The following is an 18,321-nucleotide window of genomic DNA, read 5'->3' on the forward strand; positions in this document are numbered from 1 at the left end:
AGAATTAGATACCATAAAACATGGGCTCATGATACATGACAGTCAAAAGAGACAGGCTGGAAGAGAACTGCCAAGATCTGCCCCTCTGGATACAGACCTGGCACAGGTCACTCTGAGGGGGTTACACAAAGAACCACAACTGCAAACAAAAATCATCTAGAGATGTTTTTCCAAACCAAATGGGCCACTGACTGCAGGCAGTGCTGAAAGCTAAGCAAGGAAATGTAACACAGTGATGTATAACCTAACAGGTAAATGTGTCTGCACTGAAATTTCAGATGTTAAGAAAGGAAGTACGGTAGAGGATGAAATTCCCATAAATTTGACCAAGAAGGGCTGGTTGGATCTGTAATGCAACAAGTTTGAGATGCTAGAAGTTTTCATTGGCAGAATAACTTCTTTTTAACTACTAAGGTCACCTGGGCATCTTCACCAAAGCAAGCAGTATTGCAAGAGTCAAAAAGAACTTCAAATGATCAGGTTACTTAATTTGCCATCATTTGGAAGGGGAAGGCAGTGAAGTATAATTATTTTTTTAGTTTTCTTCCCTCTGCTTTCTAAGCTTATGATGTAACAAGTATGTTTAAGTAGTAACATAACCCCTGACTCTTACCCTTGCAGTGCACAACCACCAAAACAAGACACAGAGGACTCCGCAGTGCTTATGTTTTAATTCAGACTGAGTGGTACTGAAAATAAGTTTGAGCTGGAGAAAAACAGAGCATTTCAGAGCACAGCACTTTATTTTTTTCAGAAACCTTTCTTTTGTTGATCTTACCAGAATTTGAAGCAATGCTTTCCTCGAGCCCCTCTGAGTACATCATGATGATGAGAACTTCTTATTTAATACTGTACAAAATGTCTGACCCTTGAGGCATAATAATGTGCTTAAAATATACTTCACAGTATCTTCTGGCTAAAAAAAGTTTCCAACTCATACTTAAAAAAATACCCACTTAGATGCTTACTTTGACTACGTGCCCAGCATCGATGGCAAAAGTGCTTCTGTTTAGAAAAGATGGTTCAGCCAAAATTCAACTTGTTTTTCAGGAATAGGAAACCGAAGGGAAAATAATAAAAGACACATCAAAAATCCACCACCATTCTCTTTGAGCCCAAAGTGAATGTTCATGTATGTCCAGACCTTGCTGTTCAAGCCCAGTACTTGGTAGCCCTTCCACAAGGAGAAGCTGCCAGTGCTGCTGTCTAACCCTCCTCTCTGTCTGAGGTTGAGGGTGCAGGAAGACCACACTGGTGGTGACAAAGGCACAGCAGGAACAGGCTTTGCTCCCATCTCCAGCAACTTTTCAAACAACCCCATACCAGACCAGTCACCCACAAGTTTTGACTGTGGTCTGTGCTTTTCACTTCCACTACAATGATTAATAGGAATCTAATTTCCCACAGGCAATGGAATCCCACCACGCTGCAAGAGACAAGGCCATCAGGAAAAGTGTCTATTTAATAATTACCTGCACCTGTGAAAAAGGCACCTGAAGTGTTGTGGGGAAAAGCAGATGAGAAAATTTGGTCTTCACTTTTCTCTCCCAGACTGAAATAAGAAATACAAGGTTTCCAAAGGCCTGAATTAACAAAACAAAGCTGAGAAAGGGGCTACCATCTCTTCCACATGATGTTAATAGTTATTACTAGAACTCAGTGGCTGAGACAGTGTTTCCACAACCATTCTTCAAGAGCACAAAAAGGGCATTCTTATGAATAATATGCTGAAAACTCCCAACAGGCAGAACTCATTTTTTTAGTAAATAGAATTGTAACCCTTAAGACAGATTTTCTGCAGGGGGCTTTTAAGCTCCCAAGCACAAATTTGCAGGTACAACCTTTAGCTGACAGAACACAACCACCTCACCCCATCAGGCTGCACACAGCTACCAAGAGGCAGGCTTTTTGATCCAGGTCTAACCAATGTACACACCAAACAGCACAGGCACCCCAGCCAGGGCAAAACAAACAGCACCAGTCTGCAGGTGCCCCTTTGGGGAAACAGCCCCTCTGTCACCTGTCTTAACAAATAGATATTGCACACACAACTGCAGGAATGAGGCAGGCAAGTCACCTGCCAGCTCCATGCCCCATTTGTTTGAAAATTTGGCTTTGCACTTTGTTGTTTAGCCTGCAGAAATCAGAGGACATACCAAGATCCTTGAAAACTTAGGTTGGCCTCTCACAAAACAATGAGAACATGCCTATTTTTTTTTCAGCCCCCTCTATTCATATTCATTTCTGACTATTGATTTCTACTTGCCTTTTGTTTCTCTGATTCTTGGCCAGCTCAACTCGCCAAGTATTGCCCCCGAGGCTCAAACCTTTCAGAGAGGATACAGCACTCTCTGCAGTTGCTTTATCTTTGTAATCGAGAAAAGCCCTGTGCTGAGCTCCTTGCCAATTCAGTCGGAAAGGAGTTGCATGGAATTCCCTCAAAGCAGATTTCAGCTCGCTCACTCTGACGCTGGGAGGGATGTTCCCCACATACACAGTAGTAATCATGCCAGATCCCTCCAATCTGGGACTTAAAGAAGCACTTCCAACATGATGCTGTCCTGGTTGGGCCAAGCCCATGGCAGCCTGGGGTCTTGAATTTTCAGCCACCACCTTCTCATTTACTGCTGCAACACTGTTGGCATTTGCCAAGTCTGACTGTTCATCTTGGAGGGTAACATCCTTGCCAGCCTGTTTCTCTCTGTATCGAAGACTCTTTAGGATGGGGATTTTTTCCAGCATCTCATAGCTGACCTAAAAAGGAGGAAGACAGACACAATTATAAGATTTTGTTCCTTCCAGAGAGAGACAACAACAAGCAGGATCCATTTGCGCCATAAAGAGAGGAACCTTATTATATCACTGCCACCCAGAGTGCCAGAGCTTTCAAAACGTTACTAACTGCTGGCCTGATTCTGAAGCTGCTCCCTAAATACACACTGCAGGACAAAAATAAACATTAGCTACTCTTTAAGTAAGCAACACAATGTAGATCCAGCAGGAAAATCAAAACCAAACTCACAGCTATTCGATTTTGACATTTATTTATCAGAGTGCTTTCAGATTTGCATTCTCATTGTTATCCCTTAATATTTGCTTTGAGCCAGGGCCTGTGCTCCTGCTCTGGCAGAATCCTACACGCCTACAATTCATCAGACCATCAGGCACTTTCATTCTGCAGATCTCCTTGTGCTCTTTTCCCTCAAAACAGGATATCCCGTAGGCTGGGTCACACAATGGGGAGGGACGATGGTGTTAAGTTTGCAGCTGAGGAGCGTGCCTTGTAGCAGAGCTCCCATGAGTGTGGGCCCAGCTGGAGGCACATTCTCTGGTTGTGGCACATCACCACAGCCTCCCTCTTGTCATCCCACCTCACACACCACCCCCAGCTACTCATCAGATCCCACATTGGTCTGCTGGGCTGGATCACGGAACGGAAGAGCGCCTGGACACTGTACTTCAAAACTGTGAATGCTCTGCCCCTTCCACCCACCCCCAGCTCACGAGCAGCTTTTCTGGAAGGGCTCTTCCTCTCAACAGCTGAACCCCATCCATCTCAGGCATGAGATGCCCCAGGCTGCACTCGGTGACTGGCAGGAAACGCAGTGGTTCCCCAGCTCATGTGGTCTCGCTCTTGGCTCGCAGACTGCGCTTGGAAGGAGGAATAATTTGTACTTGGCTGCTGGACAAGCAGAACATCCATCAACACAAGATCCAGTTCTTAAATTTAGGGAGCAAAACAAGGCCTGGGGAAGTGATGCCTGAGCTAGCAGAGACCCAAGCTAGTAGCCCACACAGTGTGAGCAAGCCACCCTAGCAGGGCACTGCACCCAAGTGGCTCATTGCCACTACCCCTCAGCAGGCTGGACCGGCCCAGCACCAGCATATCCTGACTAGAACATGCCTGCAGATCTCCCAGCTCAGAGCCCCTGAATCCCTGGTTCTACACTTACAGTCAAGAGTGAGTTTGGATCTAGTTGCACCACATAAGGTCTAAAATTTACAGGTCTCTAGGGAGAGTAGCCCAGCTCTGAAGTGACTCAAGTAGAGCCAAAGCCAGGGTGGGGGCAACCTGAGCTTTAGGTAACAGGAAAGCCAGTCAACAGAAGTCTCTCAAATGTTCCCAGGACTCCTCTTTTGAGGAGCAAACAAGTAAGTTGTATTTCAGGCTGAAACCAAATAAAAATATAATTTACATAAAGCCTGTCCTAGCTCTGTTTTGTTAACATAGCATGAAAAAGCAGAACAGAAGTAACCTCCACTTGGCCACACTGCGGACTCAGAATCAAGGTGTTTGAGATCAGACCCTTCAAACAAGCAAACTGACTGAGAACAATTTCTGAACAAATCTGGCCTGGTCTGGCAGCCAGTACAGAGAGGCAAGGACTTCCTCTGGGGCTCTGGGAGCCTCCACACTGTGAAAGGTACATGCCATTTTCAGATTTTGAAGAGTTATTGCTCTGTGGATTCTTGGACTGATTTGTTTTTCTCAGCCAAGAATTCAGACTGCTGTGTTCAACAGCAAACTCCCCTTCCCTGGGCAATAGAACATCAAACCAATGGCTGAAGCCATCTTACTTTGTTTTTACTGGCCAACAATTAGGAACATTTGTTGTCCTCTGTCAAATTTCTATGTGAAATGTAAGCTCTAAGCTAATTAAACCAAACAGGAAAAACATTTTTCTATTCTCATGCAACTAATCACTCCTGGGCCCAAAGAACAACCTCAACCTCTTACCAAGTGTATGTACAGTTCCTTTCACCCTGACATTAAACTCAGTTCCCAAGGCATGGACTGGGTGCTCAGTTGGAAAGATCAACACCACCAAGGGCAAGCCCTCACCCCTCTGTAGATTAAGGGGATCAAAGAGATGGGGACTGGAAGGGTGATCTCTGGAACTCCCAGTCTTTCAAAGAAAAAACAAGGAGAGGATTTAGATAATCCAGAGGCCAAGACACTCTCTAAAAGTCTTCAACTGGCCAGCCTTCAAGATGGCCTCTCCTCTCACTATAGTGACCAGTAGCTTTTGGCACCTGACTGGAGCTCTTGGAGCTACTCTTTCGGGCTCCCTGCAGACTCAGGAAGTTGTGGTTACAACAGTGCATGTGTCTTCACAGAACTGTTGTTTCCTATTGAAGCTCTGATCAAACACCACCATGAAGTGAACCTACCACTACCTTAAATTCAGCTCTGCATATGTACCAGTGCACAGCCTTTACAGCACCAAAGCAACAGGGCAGCTGATTCGACACAAGGATATTTTGATAATAGGAAACATTCTGTAAAAAAACCCTACATTAGACAAGTTCTGACACTGCCAGCTGACATTATCCTGCCACAAACAAGAGACAGAGGATTTACCTTAAAGGCTATTTTCCCTAGGGTCTAGGAGCAATCTTTTAGCAGGGCCAAACTTTCTAAATCCTTCCCTCTTTTTCCCCACTTTTATGTCAAGGAAAGCCAGAAACTCAGTTTGGAACTTCAGAGTTCCAGTTCCACCAACCAGTTCACTACCTTTCTTGGGGTGCAAGGGGTGGGAGCCAAAAGGGCAAAGGGGGCAGTGGGTGGCAGAGAAGAGGAAAAAACTTGCTCTGCTCTGTTGCAAAACAGCAAACAAAAGAGCTCTGTGGTAGTACAATATGTTGCTCATTATGATAATGCAAGAAGTTTCTTTTGTCTTGTGAGCTGTGGAGGATTGCAATGATTTATTTCCATGTGGAGAGAAGCCAAAGATATTAGTCCTCTCTTTCAAACAAGCTGCACGTTTCTTGGTCCTGTGCTGGATGGTTCCTCCTCCCTAGCCTTGCCTACCACTTGAGGCTAAACCAGGATGCAAGGGAGCTGGGTTCTGCCCCAGGTCTGATTGATCCAGTTATATGGACCCTGGACAAATCCAGTGACAGAAGCTTCTTCCCTTTCTCCCCACGTCCCAGTAAAGTCAAGGCCAAACCATTTATTGATGTTTGTAAACTTTGTATTGAGCATTGGGATTTAGCTAAATGATTGGCTTTGGCAGTGAAGCCAGCACAAGAAGTTTCCTATTATCCCTTGACCACCAATTCCCAGGCCAGTTCCCTATTTCAGCCCTCTGGGGTTGGCCAACAGAAGTGCTTGTGGGTCTGTGCTATAAACTCAGTCACTGAAGTGATTCAGGTTAAAAATAACTCCACAAAGGCAATTAATCATTTAACAATCCTGCTTTGCTCACTGCCATAGCTGGGAGAGCCTTGGGGAAAGAGGACAGCAGGGTAGATGAATTCTTCTGGCACACAATTACCGGGCTATGGGAAAGGAGCTGAGAAGGGAAATGTGGCCCCTTTCTGACAGAAACCTGAAGAAAACAGTCTTGGATGCTGACTGCCAATACAAATCTCCCAGCACTTAACCCTGAGCACCCACTCTCAGGACACCTGGTTTGGTCCCAAAACAATGCAGTAGCAGATGGGCTTCTGCAACGTCTCTGCTGGGACATTGGGGCTCTCTTCAACCACTGGTATTCCAGAACAGTGAGCACAGCCACTTTCAATATTTTGCTGGGGAAAAATGAAAGATGTGTTTGTCCTCTGACAGAATGAGTAATGCTGACCCCTGATGCAGTGCAGGCCAAGCCAAACACCACTTGGATTTCCCTGGCAGCAGAGGCGGCGCAGTTCTGATGTAGGGAGGATGAGGGAAGGACAGCTCGAGCCTGGAGAGCCAGCTAGGTCTGCTGTTTGCTTCTGCTTCACACACCAACTGATGTAAGAACACATGGCTCAGGATGGAGACAGATGCTGCTGCTGCCCTGCCCTGGAAGGTTGCAGTCAAGATCCTTTAGTAGAGCAGATCCACCAGCCCAAGTTTTGAGGATGGTAGAAAGAAAGTGTCTGGAAAATTCAGCTTTGCCCACCCTGAGGGGAGTCTGACCCAAGAGTCCTCATCAAGGTCTCCAGGACAGAGCCCACCTCTTGTGTTGTGACCCTCAGCAGCTGCTTGTTTCAAGGAACACTGAGCTCACAGGGGTTTAAAGCACAGACAAGGCGAGGACAGGCCAGCACAGTCCAACATTTTATCATCCATTTGCACAAAATGTCCAAATATGAGCACACAATCCGAGGGCATATTTCTGGGAGCTGGCAGCCCATGAAATCTGCTAGTGTCCCTCAGGAGAAGCCTATGCAACCCACATTTGGAATCCATCAGCAAAAAAAAACCCCCACAATTCCATGGACTCTGCAGCAAGGGTCAGACTTGCTAAGGTGTTGAGATGTTTAACCATGCATGGAACCATGCCCTGCTCACACTGTCCCTCCAACAAACCAAACCTTGGCTAAACTAAAAGCAATTTTCTTCTGATGGCAACACTGTGTCCCTGCTAAAAAGTTTTGCCAGCTTGAATGTGTGAATTTTTGAGCTTTAAAACAACATCAAGCTGTTTGCTGTCAGATAGTTTCCATCTCTGCCACTGCGTCCTGAACTGCTTCAACATTAGACCCAGGGATTCCCGTGGTTCATTTCATTTGGGAAAAAAAATCTCTTCCTACTTCTATAAAATTCTCTGCAAAATAATGATTAAAGAAACAGAAGGAAATGCCTGCTAGCATCTAGTGTTTTTTCCACCATCTACACTAATTTCCCTCTTCATAACCCCATCAATTTTAATTGGTTTGTATCGTTTCAATTTAAAATAAGCACGGCACAAATAACTTCATAATTGTGACAAATATAATAGACAGTGTCACAGATAAAGATCACAGCTACCCATACAAAATGCTAAATGGGAAAGTAAGTAGTTGCATGAATTTTGAGTTCCCAGAAACAATGGGTTAGATTTTCAAGACAGATGAAGCCAAATAATTCTCCACTGGCATCCAAATAAAGTTTTCCAGAGTGTTCAGCTCTTGCTGTCCTCCAAGAGCACAGACTGATTTCTCAAAACCCTGTTCTCAGATGCAGAAAACTCAGCCATAAACACACTCCAGTACTGCCTCTGCCCTTACAAGTGTTTCTACAGTGCCTAGCACTGATATTGATCATGCTCCTTCGGAATTAATACTATTGCAGGCTTTATACTTGCTTGGAAGTCTTTAAATCAGCATTTCTGTGACAAAAATCAGAGCAAATAATTCACATCTTCCTGTTTGGAAAAACATCCTACCTCAACAGCAAGAAATAGCTCAGCTGGAAATTCTGAGAAGAACTGAAAGGAAGCAACCAAGCCCAAGTCATGTCAGTTACCCCAAAAGTGAATCATTTACTCTCAGAGGAACACCTATTTACCCCATCCTCATATCAGACCCACTATTTCTCTCCTACATGACACATAACAAACAAAAACACTCCAGGAAAATGCAGCAGCCCTTTGAGCACAGAAATCTAGCCTGGAGACTTGCATTTTGTTTGCTGCACAAGTCCCTTCTGACCTCTTTCAGCTGAAAACAGCCTGTCTTAAAGGCTGTTTACCCTAACAGCTTCAGGGAAGCACCTCCTTTACAGCAATGCTTGGCTCTAATCCCATGTTTGCCAACACCTTTAATTTAAGCTCTTAAATCATTGTCTTGGCTTGATCCAGCCATGTTCCTGAAGGGTGAACTTTTCTGCAATGTATTTTACACATCACACATCTTAACAATGAAGTTAAGCTACTTTCTATTGACAAAACACCATATTTAGAAGTGGGTTGTTTATTTACTCACTACCTCTAGGTTCATTTAGTTTTGCCCTGAGGAACAGGAATGCAACAGTAAAGCCAGGATTTGAAGGAGAAAAGGATGTAGAGAAAAGGACCTGGAAGCAGCCAGAAAAAGTCCAAGGACAAACACTTAAATGACCCACACCAAATCCTGCACTTTTACCACCTTGTTGATTAACTGGACCTCCCACAACCACAGCCTTATACAAGTGGTTCAGCTCCCTGTGAAAGAATCATGCTCTTTTTTTTTCTTCTTCTTCATGACACTTTGTTCTTGTCCCAAAAAGACAGAAATGTGGTGACTATCCCTGCTCTGGTTAGTATCCTCCAATATTCTTATCAACATACCCTCTGAAGAACAGCCAAAGGCAGTTTTAGCTATTAAATCAACATTCAAATAAAGGCTGAGAGTGAAATCTGTAGAAAATTCAGCAACAGGTGTGTTTTTCAGACACCACCACCCATGCAGAGATGTGGCAGATCCTTCATTGGTTTGAGGCATATAAGACTGAGAATGACTTTTTTTTTTCTCTCTCTCTGAAAAGCAAAGAAATGCAAAAGTAACATGGAATTTGAAAAAATTGCTTGGGCCTGACTGACTTTTTCTTGAGTGGCACAAGTTTCACAAGAATTCAACATCCCCTGCCAGAGACTCTGCCCCTCAAACCTTTGAAAAATGCCACTGCTAAAGGGGCTCAGACTGAAGAAAAAAAAAGTGTCAGCAAGGCCACTTAATAAGACTGAAGCCTGACATCAAGACAGACAAGCAAGCAAAAATATTTTGGCAAGATGGATGGAGCACAAGGCCTTCAAAACAATTCAATTCAATAATATCCTAAAAAAAAAAAGATTCAAAAATAATTCAATGGAAAAAATGCACTAGTAGAGAACGTTTATTTATTTATTTCTAACCTCAAATCCTCAACCACAAGCAGGGGAAAATACTCTCCCACCATAGGAATAAAAATAGTACTGGCTAGAATTGTTTGTTGCAGAAACATTACCTTAAAAATTTAACTCTTTTGGTTGGTTGGCAAGTGCTTAACCAACAACTTTTGATTTCCCTGGAAGTATTCACTAGTGATTCCTCAGTGGTTTCTGCAAGATATGGGTAAACTATTCCTCACTTCAGCATTCCTGCTGTTACTCAGTCATGCAGGATTGTGTCTGCTCCCAAACTGGAAGATTTAGGAATGAAAATCTAATGACAAAGAAAAAGTTTTCCCCACGTGAACTTCCAGTAAAACAATTCACTAAATACTTTTCTGAAACCATTTGTGAAGCTGCTCAAGTTTCCTGACAAACTCAGATGGGGGAACAACTAAACCCATAAAAGAGTATTTATCAACAAATAATGATTTGTGATTTGATTTGACACAGCACCCTCAGTTTCACTAACATGTTTCTCCTCCTCACCATTACCACGTAAAAAAAGCTGAACACAGATGCTGCTGTTTTGTTTCATCTGACAAACACATCTCCTCCTTTTCCAAGTATTTCTAACACAACAAGTGTGTTTATAGGTAAAAAGGGGGGACTTATCAACAGAATGTTGGTACCACTGAGCCACCATTAGCAGAGGTCACTTGCCTTATGCCAAATTATCCCCCGAGGTTTCGGTCGTTTGCAGTGAGTCTTGATAGTTCTGGTTGGAGTCAGTATATAATCCACAGTCAGATCATGATCACCAAGAAGTTCTTCTGCTATGTCAAGCACCTACAAGGAACAAGAGATTTGGTAAACAGGTAGAAACAAATTCACTAAAGTGATGCATTATTCCTGAAACATACGACAATCTGGGGATGATGCTGGAAACAAAGACCTAAACCAACATCATTCCAGGTCTCTTCTTCAGACACACATTCCCTGTCACATTGTTCTGACCCCTCACTTGGCAGTGGATATTTTAACTTACCTGACAGTCGTGCACAATAGTGATTACAGGGGTATCCTCCTGCACTGCACCCATCGACACCATCATTGCATATTCCATGTCTGCATAACCTTCTCCTTTTCCAATTCTCCAGCCTAAAATGCACAGAAGCCAACAGAGACAGTGAAGACAGGAACAGCAGAGTGGGAAGGCTGGTACCTGTGAAGAGCAGGGAGTTAAAACAAGCAGCCTGCAACTGCTAAACCAGGCACAGAGCTGAAACTTGGGACCCCTCACAGAATGCAGCTTTCCTTACAATTAAAACAAAAATCAATTAAAGACATTAAAACAAAACATTTGTTTTAATGAAGTCCTAAAGGATCCCAGGAGTCTCCCATTCAGAGTAAACCAAACCAGTTCAGTTAACACAGAGGCATATTTACCTGTTGTAATTAGAACCCTCTACTCATGTCAAATATAGGTTAAACTTGTGGTAAAGAGGAGTCTGGGTCACACCCAAAGAGCATGTTATTTTTAGGCAATGGATAAAGTCAGGAACATTTTTCACCACCAGCAGGTCTTCAAAATACTAGAAAATGCAAAACCTGATTCCCAAAGAAGTACTGAATCAGTAGCTGTAACATGTCCTTTCACAGACCATGTGAGAGGAGAGCAGATCCTCTGAACAGGGAGCTCTCTGATTCTTTTAAAAGAAGAAAAAATTACAAGTTAAAAATTGCTTGCCTGAAGAGTTCTACTGCAGGCCAAAACACTGGCCTGCATGCTCTAAACCTCACTGCTGGCTGTCCTCCAAGTCCTGGTGGTATTGTTGCAAAGCAGGTGGTGGTTCTTCCTGGTTGGACTGGGACCAGTGACTTGTCCCACAGAAGAGACAGAAGTCAAGACCATAATTCAGCTCCAAAAATTTGGGTTTGCCTCAAGGAACAGGCAGTGTATCCTACAGAGATGGTAAATTGTGACTTAAGCTCCTCCTTCTCCTTCTGAAAGTTGACAAGGCTTTATCTTACCTTTTTCTGAGACAGCCACTGATCCTACAACAACCAAGTCCACTCGTGCTTTCCCATCCAGACCTACAGGCACACTGAACTCCTTTATACCCTGCAAGAAAAATGGAGTTTTCAGTTCACAGAGTGCAGAGTCTTCCAACCAGTGAGGCAGAAATCCAGAATATTTTGATAAATCCAAGTAACTGCCCTGGCTTCAAAGTGTTTCTTCCACGTATAGCCAAGCTGTACATGTCTGGAAAGTTATCCTCTAGGGAATCCTGGAATGCATTCCCTACTAGAATGACAAGAATTTTGGCACATTTCGAGGAGAGCTAAGGGAGGTGGGCACTCTTCTAAGCAAAGTTAGTTATTTGGGACCAAAAACTTGTATTTTGAAACCCTTTAGTGGACATTCATTTCTAAAAATGAGGTCAAATGACCTACACTAACTTAAAGTCATAATATGTAAATTCACACCCATAGGAATATCAGAGTACATTAATTCTCCCAAAGTTAATTGAGACACAGATAACTAACAGCAGAAAGATGTTAAGCTGCTTGTCTGAAGTCACACAAAATGCTTTACTGAAGCAAAACTTGTAGAGGTTTAACACTTTTAGAAAGATACCTTGTCATTCATTCACTCTCAATACACATGTCCAGCATAATGTAAATCCTCCTCATGCTAATTCAACTTGAGGGTAAATTAATCCTCACAATGTAAAGGCAAATACTTCCTGTGCAGAGCACAAACCCAAAATGATCAGTAGCTTGTGGCTGACTATCTGTACTACTGCTCAATACCCACTTCACAGCAGCCTGGTAAGAACTGTTTGCACAGTGCTTTGCAAACATAAACTGCTAATAGCATTTATTCATTAGTGTGCCTGGTTGGGGGGAAGACCAGACACATGGTGACAAGATCACAGATGAGATACGAGGCCTGAGGCAGGTCAAGAGAAAGGTCTCTCTCAAAAGTGCTTTGCAACCCCGAAAAGCTTAATTAATTAATGACTCTAATAGTTCCAACAAAGAAAGTCACTACTAATTGACACCCATTTACAGCTCTCGGTTGTATACAGGATTACTGCAGAACTTCATTGCCTTTAGGAAGGGGAAACAGAAGGAAATACAGCCTACAGAGCTGGCCTGTTCACTTTGTACAAGTTTTCATCACAAAATTAAGCTGCATTTAAGAGCAGGCAGGTTCCTCTGCCCAACACCGCAGTGTGATGTTTCACCACCGGAGGGCAGCAACACACCGCCCTGAAGAAGGAAACAGCCCACACCTTTTTGTACCGGCTGATGCAAATGACACAATTCATGCGCTTTCAGACTTAGGATTCAGAAAAAAACGGATCTTTCCTACTCAGTAAAACCTCATACTTTATTGACCAGATTAAGCAAAACCTGTAAGCAGTGTAGGGGTGAACTCTGATAGGGGTTCACTGGCCAAAACTGCAGAATACAGGAGTATTAGAAACCTCAAGACCCAAGACTGGGTATCTGGTTTTCCAGCCTCTAGCTGGAACACACAAGACTCCTCTACAAGTTAATCCAGACCTCTCCCATTTTCCATCCCTACCTGGGATGTAGCACATATTTTCAGGATCTCCTTAGATGCACCTGAAGGTGGAACAATCCTATTGAACAGCCCAGTTCTCAGCCGAGGTGTGGGAACCAAGAGAGTCTTCCTTGCCTGTGCAACAAAAGAAGTTTTCACAGTAAGAGGAGGTGAGCCACTAGAATATTGTTACTGTCCCACAGATCCCCATGTGGTCAGTCTTCTTATTTGCTATGAAGCAGTTAGCACTGCTGATTGTCTTGTGCTTGTAGCTGCATCCCCTCCAGTACAGCAAAATTCAAGACATGATTTAGGAGACAGATGGCAACACCTGTTGATCTCCAGTGCATGCCCAGAAAGGAGCTACACATGTAAACAAGTGACCATGCACAGGTCTCAGGTGAGCCTGTCCCACATTCATCTTGTGATCAACGTTCAGCAATTTGAGGCAAAGGCACCTCACATGTTTCAGGGAATAAGAACACAATGATGGTGAAACAGCTCCACAGAAACAGATTTACTTCCCCAAACTCTACCTGCACCTTCACCATCTGCTAAAAAAGGCAAAGACACCTTTACATGAGCAACCTCACAAGGCTCAGGGCTGGGAATGTTCCCACTGGAAAAATGACAGGTGCTGCCCAGGAGGGGCTGCCCAGCTGTCCCACTCCTCCTCAGGGGTACCAAGGTGCCATCACCTGGAGCACAGCCAGCCGAACACCTTCCAGAGGCTTGTCAGGATCCACTTTAACTTCACTTGCTCTTTTGAACACATCCAGCTCCTTAACAGAGCAGCAAGCCTGGTGAGAGCCCTGTGTGAAGAAAGGAACCAAGGGAGAAGAGAACATGTTCACTTACTTCCAGCGTTAGGAAGCGAGCGTTCTTCTGGGGAGTGTCAGGATTGATTTTTACAGTATTGGCAGCTCTGAACTCCTGTAAAGCCAGAAGCCTTGTGGCAGCATGGGAGGCACCCTGTGTTCATAAGATACCAGTGCATCACCAAGGAGTTCACAGCAGAGATGGGAAACTTACAACCTTTCCTCCTACAGAGGCCGATTTTGCCAGATTTTAAACGTGATGGGACGTACTGTCACTTTTGTGCTGTTTCCTACTGGAAATTCCCACACACCAACAGATGCTGAGAGCTTGACTAACGTATCCACAGGCCTTAACTAACTGATCTCACAGGCCTCAGAAAAAGAGGGGATCCAAGCTCAGGCACTTTGTCTAACTGCATGCCCACTCACCCCTCACTCAAATCTGGAGACCAATGTCCCTTTTTAGCCAAAACAGATATAAACAGATTCCTTCAAGCACAAGCCACAGTCAAAGACTTTCAGATTAAGACTCTCTGGACAAGGCTCTCTCTTTACAAAGGCTACGCTGAACTCATAAGATTCTCTCCTTAACTGAGCAAGGTGCCCCATCTTAGCAGAGCACACATTTCTCTTGTCACTTAAGCTGCTTTCCCCTTGCTTAAGGGCATGAGAAAGTCTTGGGCTTCCCCCACCTGCTTCAGTGTCTATTTTACCTCAGCCCTGGGGTCAAGCAGAATGCTTCTGCCAGTCTCTTGGGCACAGCCCATCTCCTAATCCTGCTCACGGGCTAAAACACCCAGCACAGATCCCCACAGTGTTGTTTTGGCCATCATTTCTTCAATACATGGTAGATACGTGGCTGCACACCTGGAGCTGGGATTAGATCAGGTAAAAGCAGTGGCCTGAGTAACTGAATACTTGAAAGTCCTCTTATTTCTTCCTCTCACCCACCAAAGCAGGGACACAATGAAACCAGAGCAGGAGGATGGTTCTCCCATCACTGCCCAGCAACACTTTGCCAGCAATAACTTGGCCACCATTGACATTTAGCAGCACACTCTGTGTTCCCAGGCTAAGCCTTACAAGACAGGCAGAGCCTGTTTTCCATCCTAATGGACCTGATGAAGACCCTGGGAAGTAATTCCAGTTTTGAATGCCTCAATCTCCCCATCCATAAACGTATTCATCTCATTCACAAGGTGTTTTTGTATCCACTGATTAAAACATAGCACACACCTGCCTCCTCTTGTCAGGTACAGATAACTGCATTGCTTTATCTACTGTAAATGCTGTATCACAGAATGGTAGGGGTTAGAAGGAACTTCTGGACATCCTCTAGTCCACTCACCCTGCTAAAGCAGGTTCACCTAGAGCAGGCTGCACAGGAACATGTCCAGGCAGGTTCTTAATATCTGCAGAGAAGGTGACTCCACAGCCTCTCTGGGCAGCCTGTTCCAGTGCTCCCTCACCCTCCAAGTAACACAGTTTTCCTCAGGTTCAGAAGGAACTTTGATGCACTTTGTGCCTGTTGCCCCTTGCTGGGCACCACTGAAAAACAAGCCTGTCCCCATCATCTTGACATCCACCCTTTACATATTTATAAGCATTAGTAAGACCCCCTCTCAGTCTTCTCTTCTCTAGGCTAAACAGACCCAGGTCTCTCAGCTTCTCCTCATCACAGATGCCCCCCCCATCAACTCTGCTGGACTCACTCGTCTTTCTCACACTGGGGACTCCAGAACCGGACACGACACTCCCGATGCGGCCTCACCAGGGCAGACTAGAGGAGGAGGAATCCCCTCCTCGACCTGCGGGACCCCCTCCCGATGCACCCCAGGATGCCACCGGCCTTCCTGGCCACAAGAGCACAGCGCTGGCTCCGGGCTCACTCGTCCGCCAGGGCTCCCAGGCCCTTCCCAGAGCTGCCTTCCAGCGATCGGGCCCGTCCTGCCGCAGGCGAGCCCGCCGGTCCCGCTGCTCAGCGCTCTGCCGCCCTTCAGCGCCCGGCCCGCGGGACGGAGCTGCTCACCGCCGCCTCCGGGGCCGCGGGGAGAGCTGCCGGCAGAGCTGCCGGCCGGTGCTGCGGCCTCCCGGGGCCGGGGCAGCCCGGGAGGGGCCGGGGTCTCACCCACCTTGAAGCTGGGGATGCGGCCGTGAACGGGCCGCGGGAACTCGGCCAGGCCGCTGCTCTCCAGGTAGTCCCACACCTTCCGCCGGACCTGCTGCTTGGAGGCGCCCGCCGGGGGCGCGGGGCCGGGCCGGGCCGGCAGCGGGCGGGGGGGAAGGGCCGCCCTCCCGGGGCCGCCGTCCCGGGGCCGCGCTCGCCCGCCCGCCATGGCGGGACGGGGGCGGGGCCGCTACGGCGGCGCGGAGGGGTCAGGAAAGCTGCGCCGGCGAAGCGGTGCGGGATGGTGCGTGGGGATGGCGGCTGCGGGAGGGCAGGGCAGGGCAGGGCAGGGCAGGGCGAGCCCCCAGGGCAGGGGAAGGCCGTGCCCCCCGTGCACCCCCGTCCGGACGTGGCAGCACCAGGCCAGGGTGCCCCGCACGGTTAGAGAAATACCGCCCCCTTTTAGGTCCGTGCTAGGGCCAGGGAAAGAAAAACACACCTCACCTTTCATTAAATAAACTCTCCCATCGATTAGAGTTGCATTTAAGGTTTGCCGGTCAGGAATAAAGCCACATCCAGCCTTTCCATGGGCTTCCAGGCCTGCCGGCTTTCTGAAAGTACAGTCCTGGCCTTTAATAGGGTAGTAAATGACTTGCTTGCATGATTTATTATTTATAGAATTAATGTCTTTGACAATTGCCCCAAGAAGAGGGAGGACACTGAAAATCCCGACATTCCTGAGCCGAGTGGGATGAAAGGGTCATGGGAACAATGAAACGGAGGTTTATTTTAAAGTGTGTTGGGGAAGCTGGGAGGGGGGGAAATGGCTTTTGAGTTTGGTTTCTAATCTGCTTGGCTTGGATGCTACCAATACACATCCACTGTCAGAGCTGACTGTTGCTCTGCCAACCAAAAAGCGGAACAAATTGGGATGCTCCTCTCTGAACAGTTACAGATGTAGCCAGGCAGATGCAAACAGCGTTTCTCTCTGCGGCTGCTGGTGGTTGCTGAACTGGTTTTGGTTGTTTTTATTCTTCACAGTGCAAACCAAAGGCCAGGACTCCACTGTGTTCAGGAGACTTTCCCCCTCCAACTACGAGTGCTTTTCAGACTGGGATGAATATCAACATATGGGGCTAAATGCTGTGGAGCAGCTGTGGTGAGCCTGAGGCTTCACCTCTCCACCAAAGTCCCTTGTAAGCGGTCAAAGAAAGTACTTAGAGCCCTGGTTCTGCAATGGGGTGCCTTGAGGAAGAGCCTTTTCACTACCTCAGAGTGCTGCTGGAGCCAGTGGGAATCTGTCCAGGCATAATAGACCACCCACGTGGAGCTGGGCCTAAATGTTTGAAGCTCATTCCTCCACTTCCTACTCACGGAAAACTCCCAGCGACTTTGATATCTCTGCAGGGAGTTCAGGATCGGGCCTTGGGTGAAGTGATTTACAACCTCACTAAATCAGCATTGCCATTTGCACTCTTGGGCTGCAAGTGCCACACTGTTCCTCTGTCTGCTGTCACCCAAAATCACCACCCAGCAGCTCGTGGGACTTGTCTCCACTCCAACGTGTTCTCTTCCTCCTCTCTTCTGGGGAAGGGAAAGGGAGTGAGGTAGCAACAGTGCCCTTAATTAAAGACATTAGCAGTCAAGGGGGACTGAGGTCCTACCAGACCACCTACATCTTGCTCCCACCTCCATTCAAGATGCTCAGTAAAGCTGTTCCAAATTTGGCTTCCAAAAAAGAGGGCCTGAGCTGGCTTTCTAGAAATCGGGGTACTTTGCCTTAAGCAAATGAGGAGTTTCCTCATAGGTGACATCTTTTCTGCTGGTTCAGTTCTCTGCTTCAGTTCTCCAGATCTGAAATTTGCTCCAAATGACTTCTCCAGGGTCTCTTTTATCACACGTACTGCAGCTTTTAGCAGCCACTCTAACAGGCTCTCACAGCTTGTATGGATGCCACTGGGAAGCCTCTCTTTTCAGCAGGAAGGAGACAGGGCCACCAACATCCTTGTAGATGGAATTAGTCTTCTGGGGGTGCCTGAATTCCTTCTAATGCCCATTTTAGCAAGTTCAACTAAATACTCCAGTGAAAGAGGTTAAAAAAGGATCCTGGCGTTTCATAGGAAGGACAAAATGCAGCTCTGGCTCGAAACAACCACAATTTGTGCAAACACCTAGAAAAAGGGGGTGCCAAATGAGTGACCAAAGCAGAGAGAATCTCCTTGTGCTGCGTGAAGCATTTCTCTGAAGCACAGGCTGAAAGCACAAGGGCAGCCACAAAAA

At 46.1% G+C, this 18,321-nt stretch overlaps 1 protein-coding gene across 2 annotated transcripts; it reads right to left on the bottom strand.

Annotated features, from left to right (window-relative positions):
* Positions 1 to 1,444: 1,444 nt before the first annotated feature.
* MTHFSD (methenyltetrahydrofolate synthetase domain containing) lies at positions 1,445 to 16,284 on the bottom strand. 2 transcript variants are annotated; one of them, XM_051629878.1, is made up of 7 exons: positions 16,067 to 16,284; positions 13,815 to 13,928; positions 13,138 to 13,251; positions 11,574 to 11,664; positions 10,588 to 10,700; positions 10,263 to 10,388; positions 1,445 to 2,754 (listed from the first exon to the last, which is right to left on the bottom strand). In XM_051629878.1, exons 1-7 carry the CDS (start codon positions 16,268 to 16,270, stop codon positions 2,239 to 2,241), a joined length of 1,278 nt encoding a protein of 425 aa, XP_051485838.1. In that variant the 5' UTR covers positions 16,271 to 16,284; the 3' UTR covers positions 1,445 to 2,238. The 2 variants fall into 2 exon arrangements, with proteins under 2 accessions (XP_051485838.1, XP_051485839.1); XM_051629879.1 differs by lacking the exon at positions 13,815 to 13,928 and adding an exon at positions 13,975 to 14,088.
* Between the last annotated feature and the right edge of the window lie 2,037 nt (positions 16,285 to 18,321).

This window comes from Apus apus, chromosome 11, assembly GCF_020740795.1.
Source record: "Apus apus isolate bApuApu2 chromosome 11, bApuApu2.pri.cur, whole genome shotgun sequence".
NCBI lineage: Eukaryota > Metazoa > Chordata > Aves > Apodiformes > Apodidae > Apus > Apus apus.

Bases quoted from the DNA above. Each gene is read 5' to 3' on its own strand.
- MTHFSD (XM_051629878.1), bottom strand. From the start codon at position 16,270: ATGGCGGGCGGGCGAGCGCGGCCCCGGGACGGCGGCCCCGGGAGGGCG. The intron at 10,701-11,573 runs GTAAGATAAAGC...TGTGCATTTTAG, and splicing joins AGTGGCTGTCTCAGAAAAAG to GCTGGAGAATTGGAAAAGGA. The intron at 2,755-10,262 runs GCAAGTGACCTC...CCTCCTTTTTAG, and splicing joins GGGGGATAATTTGGCATAAG to GTCAGCTATGAGATGCTGGA.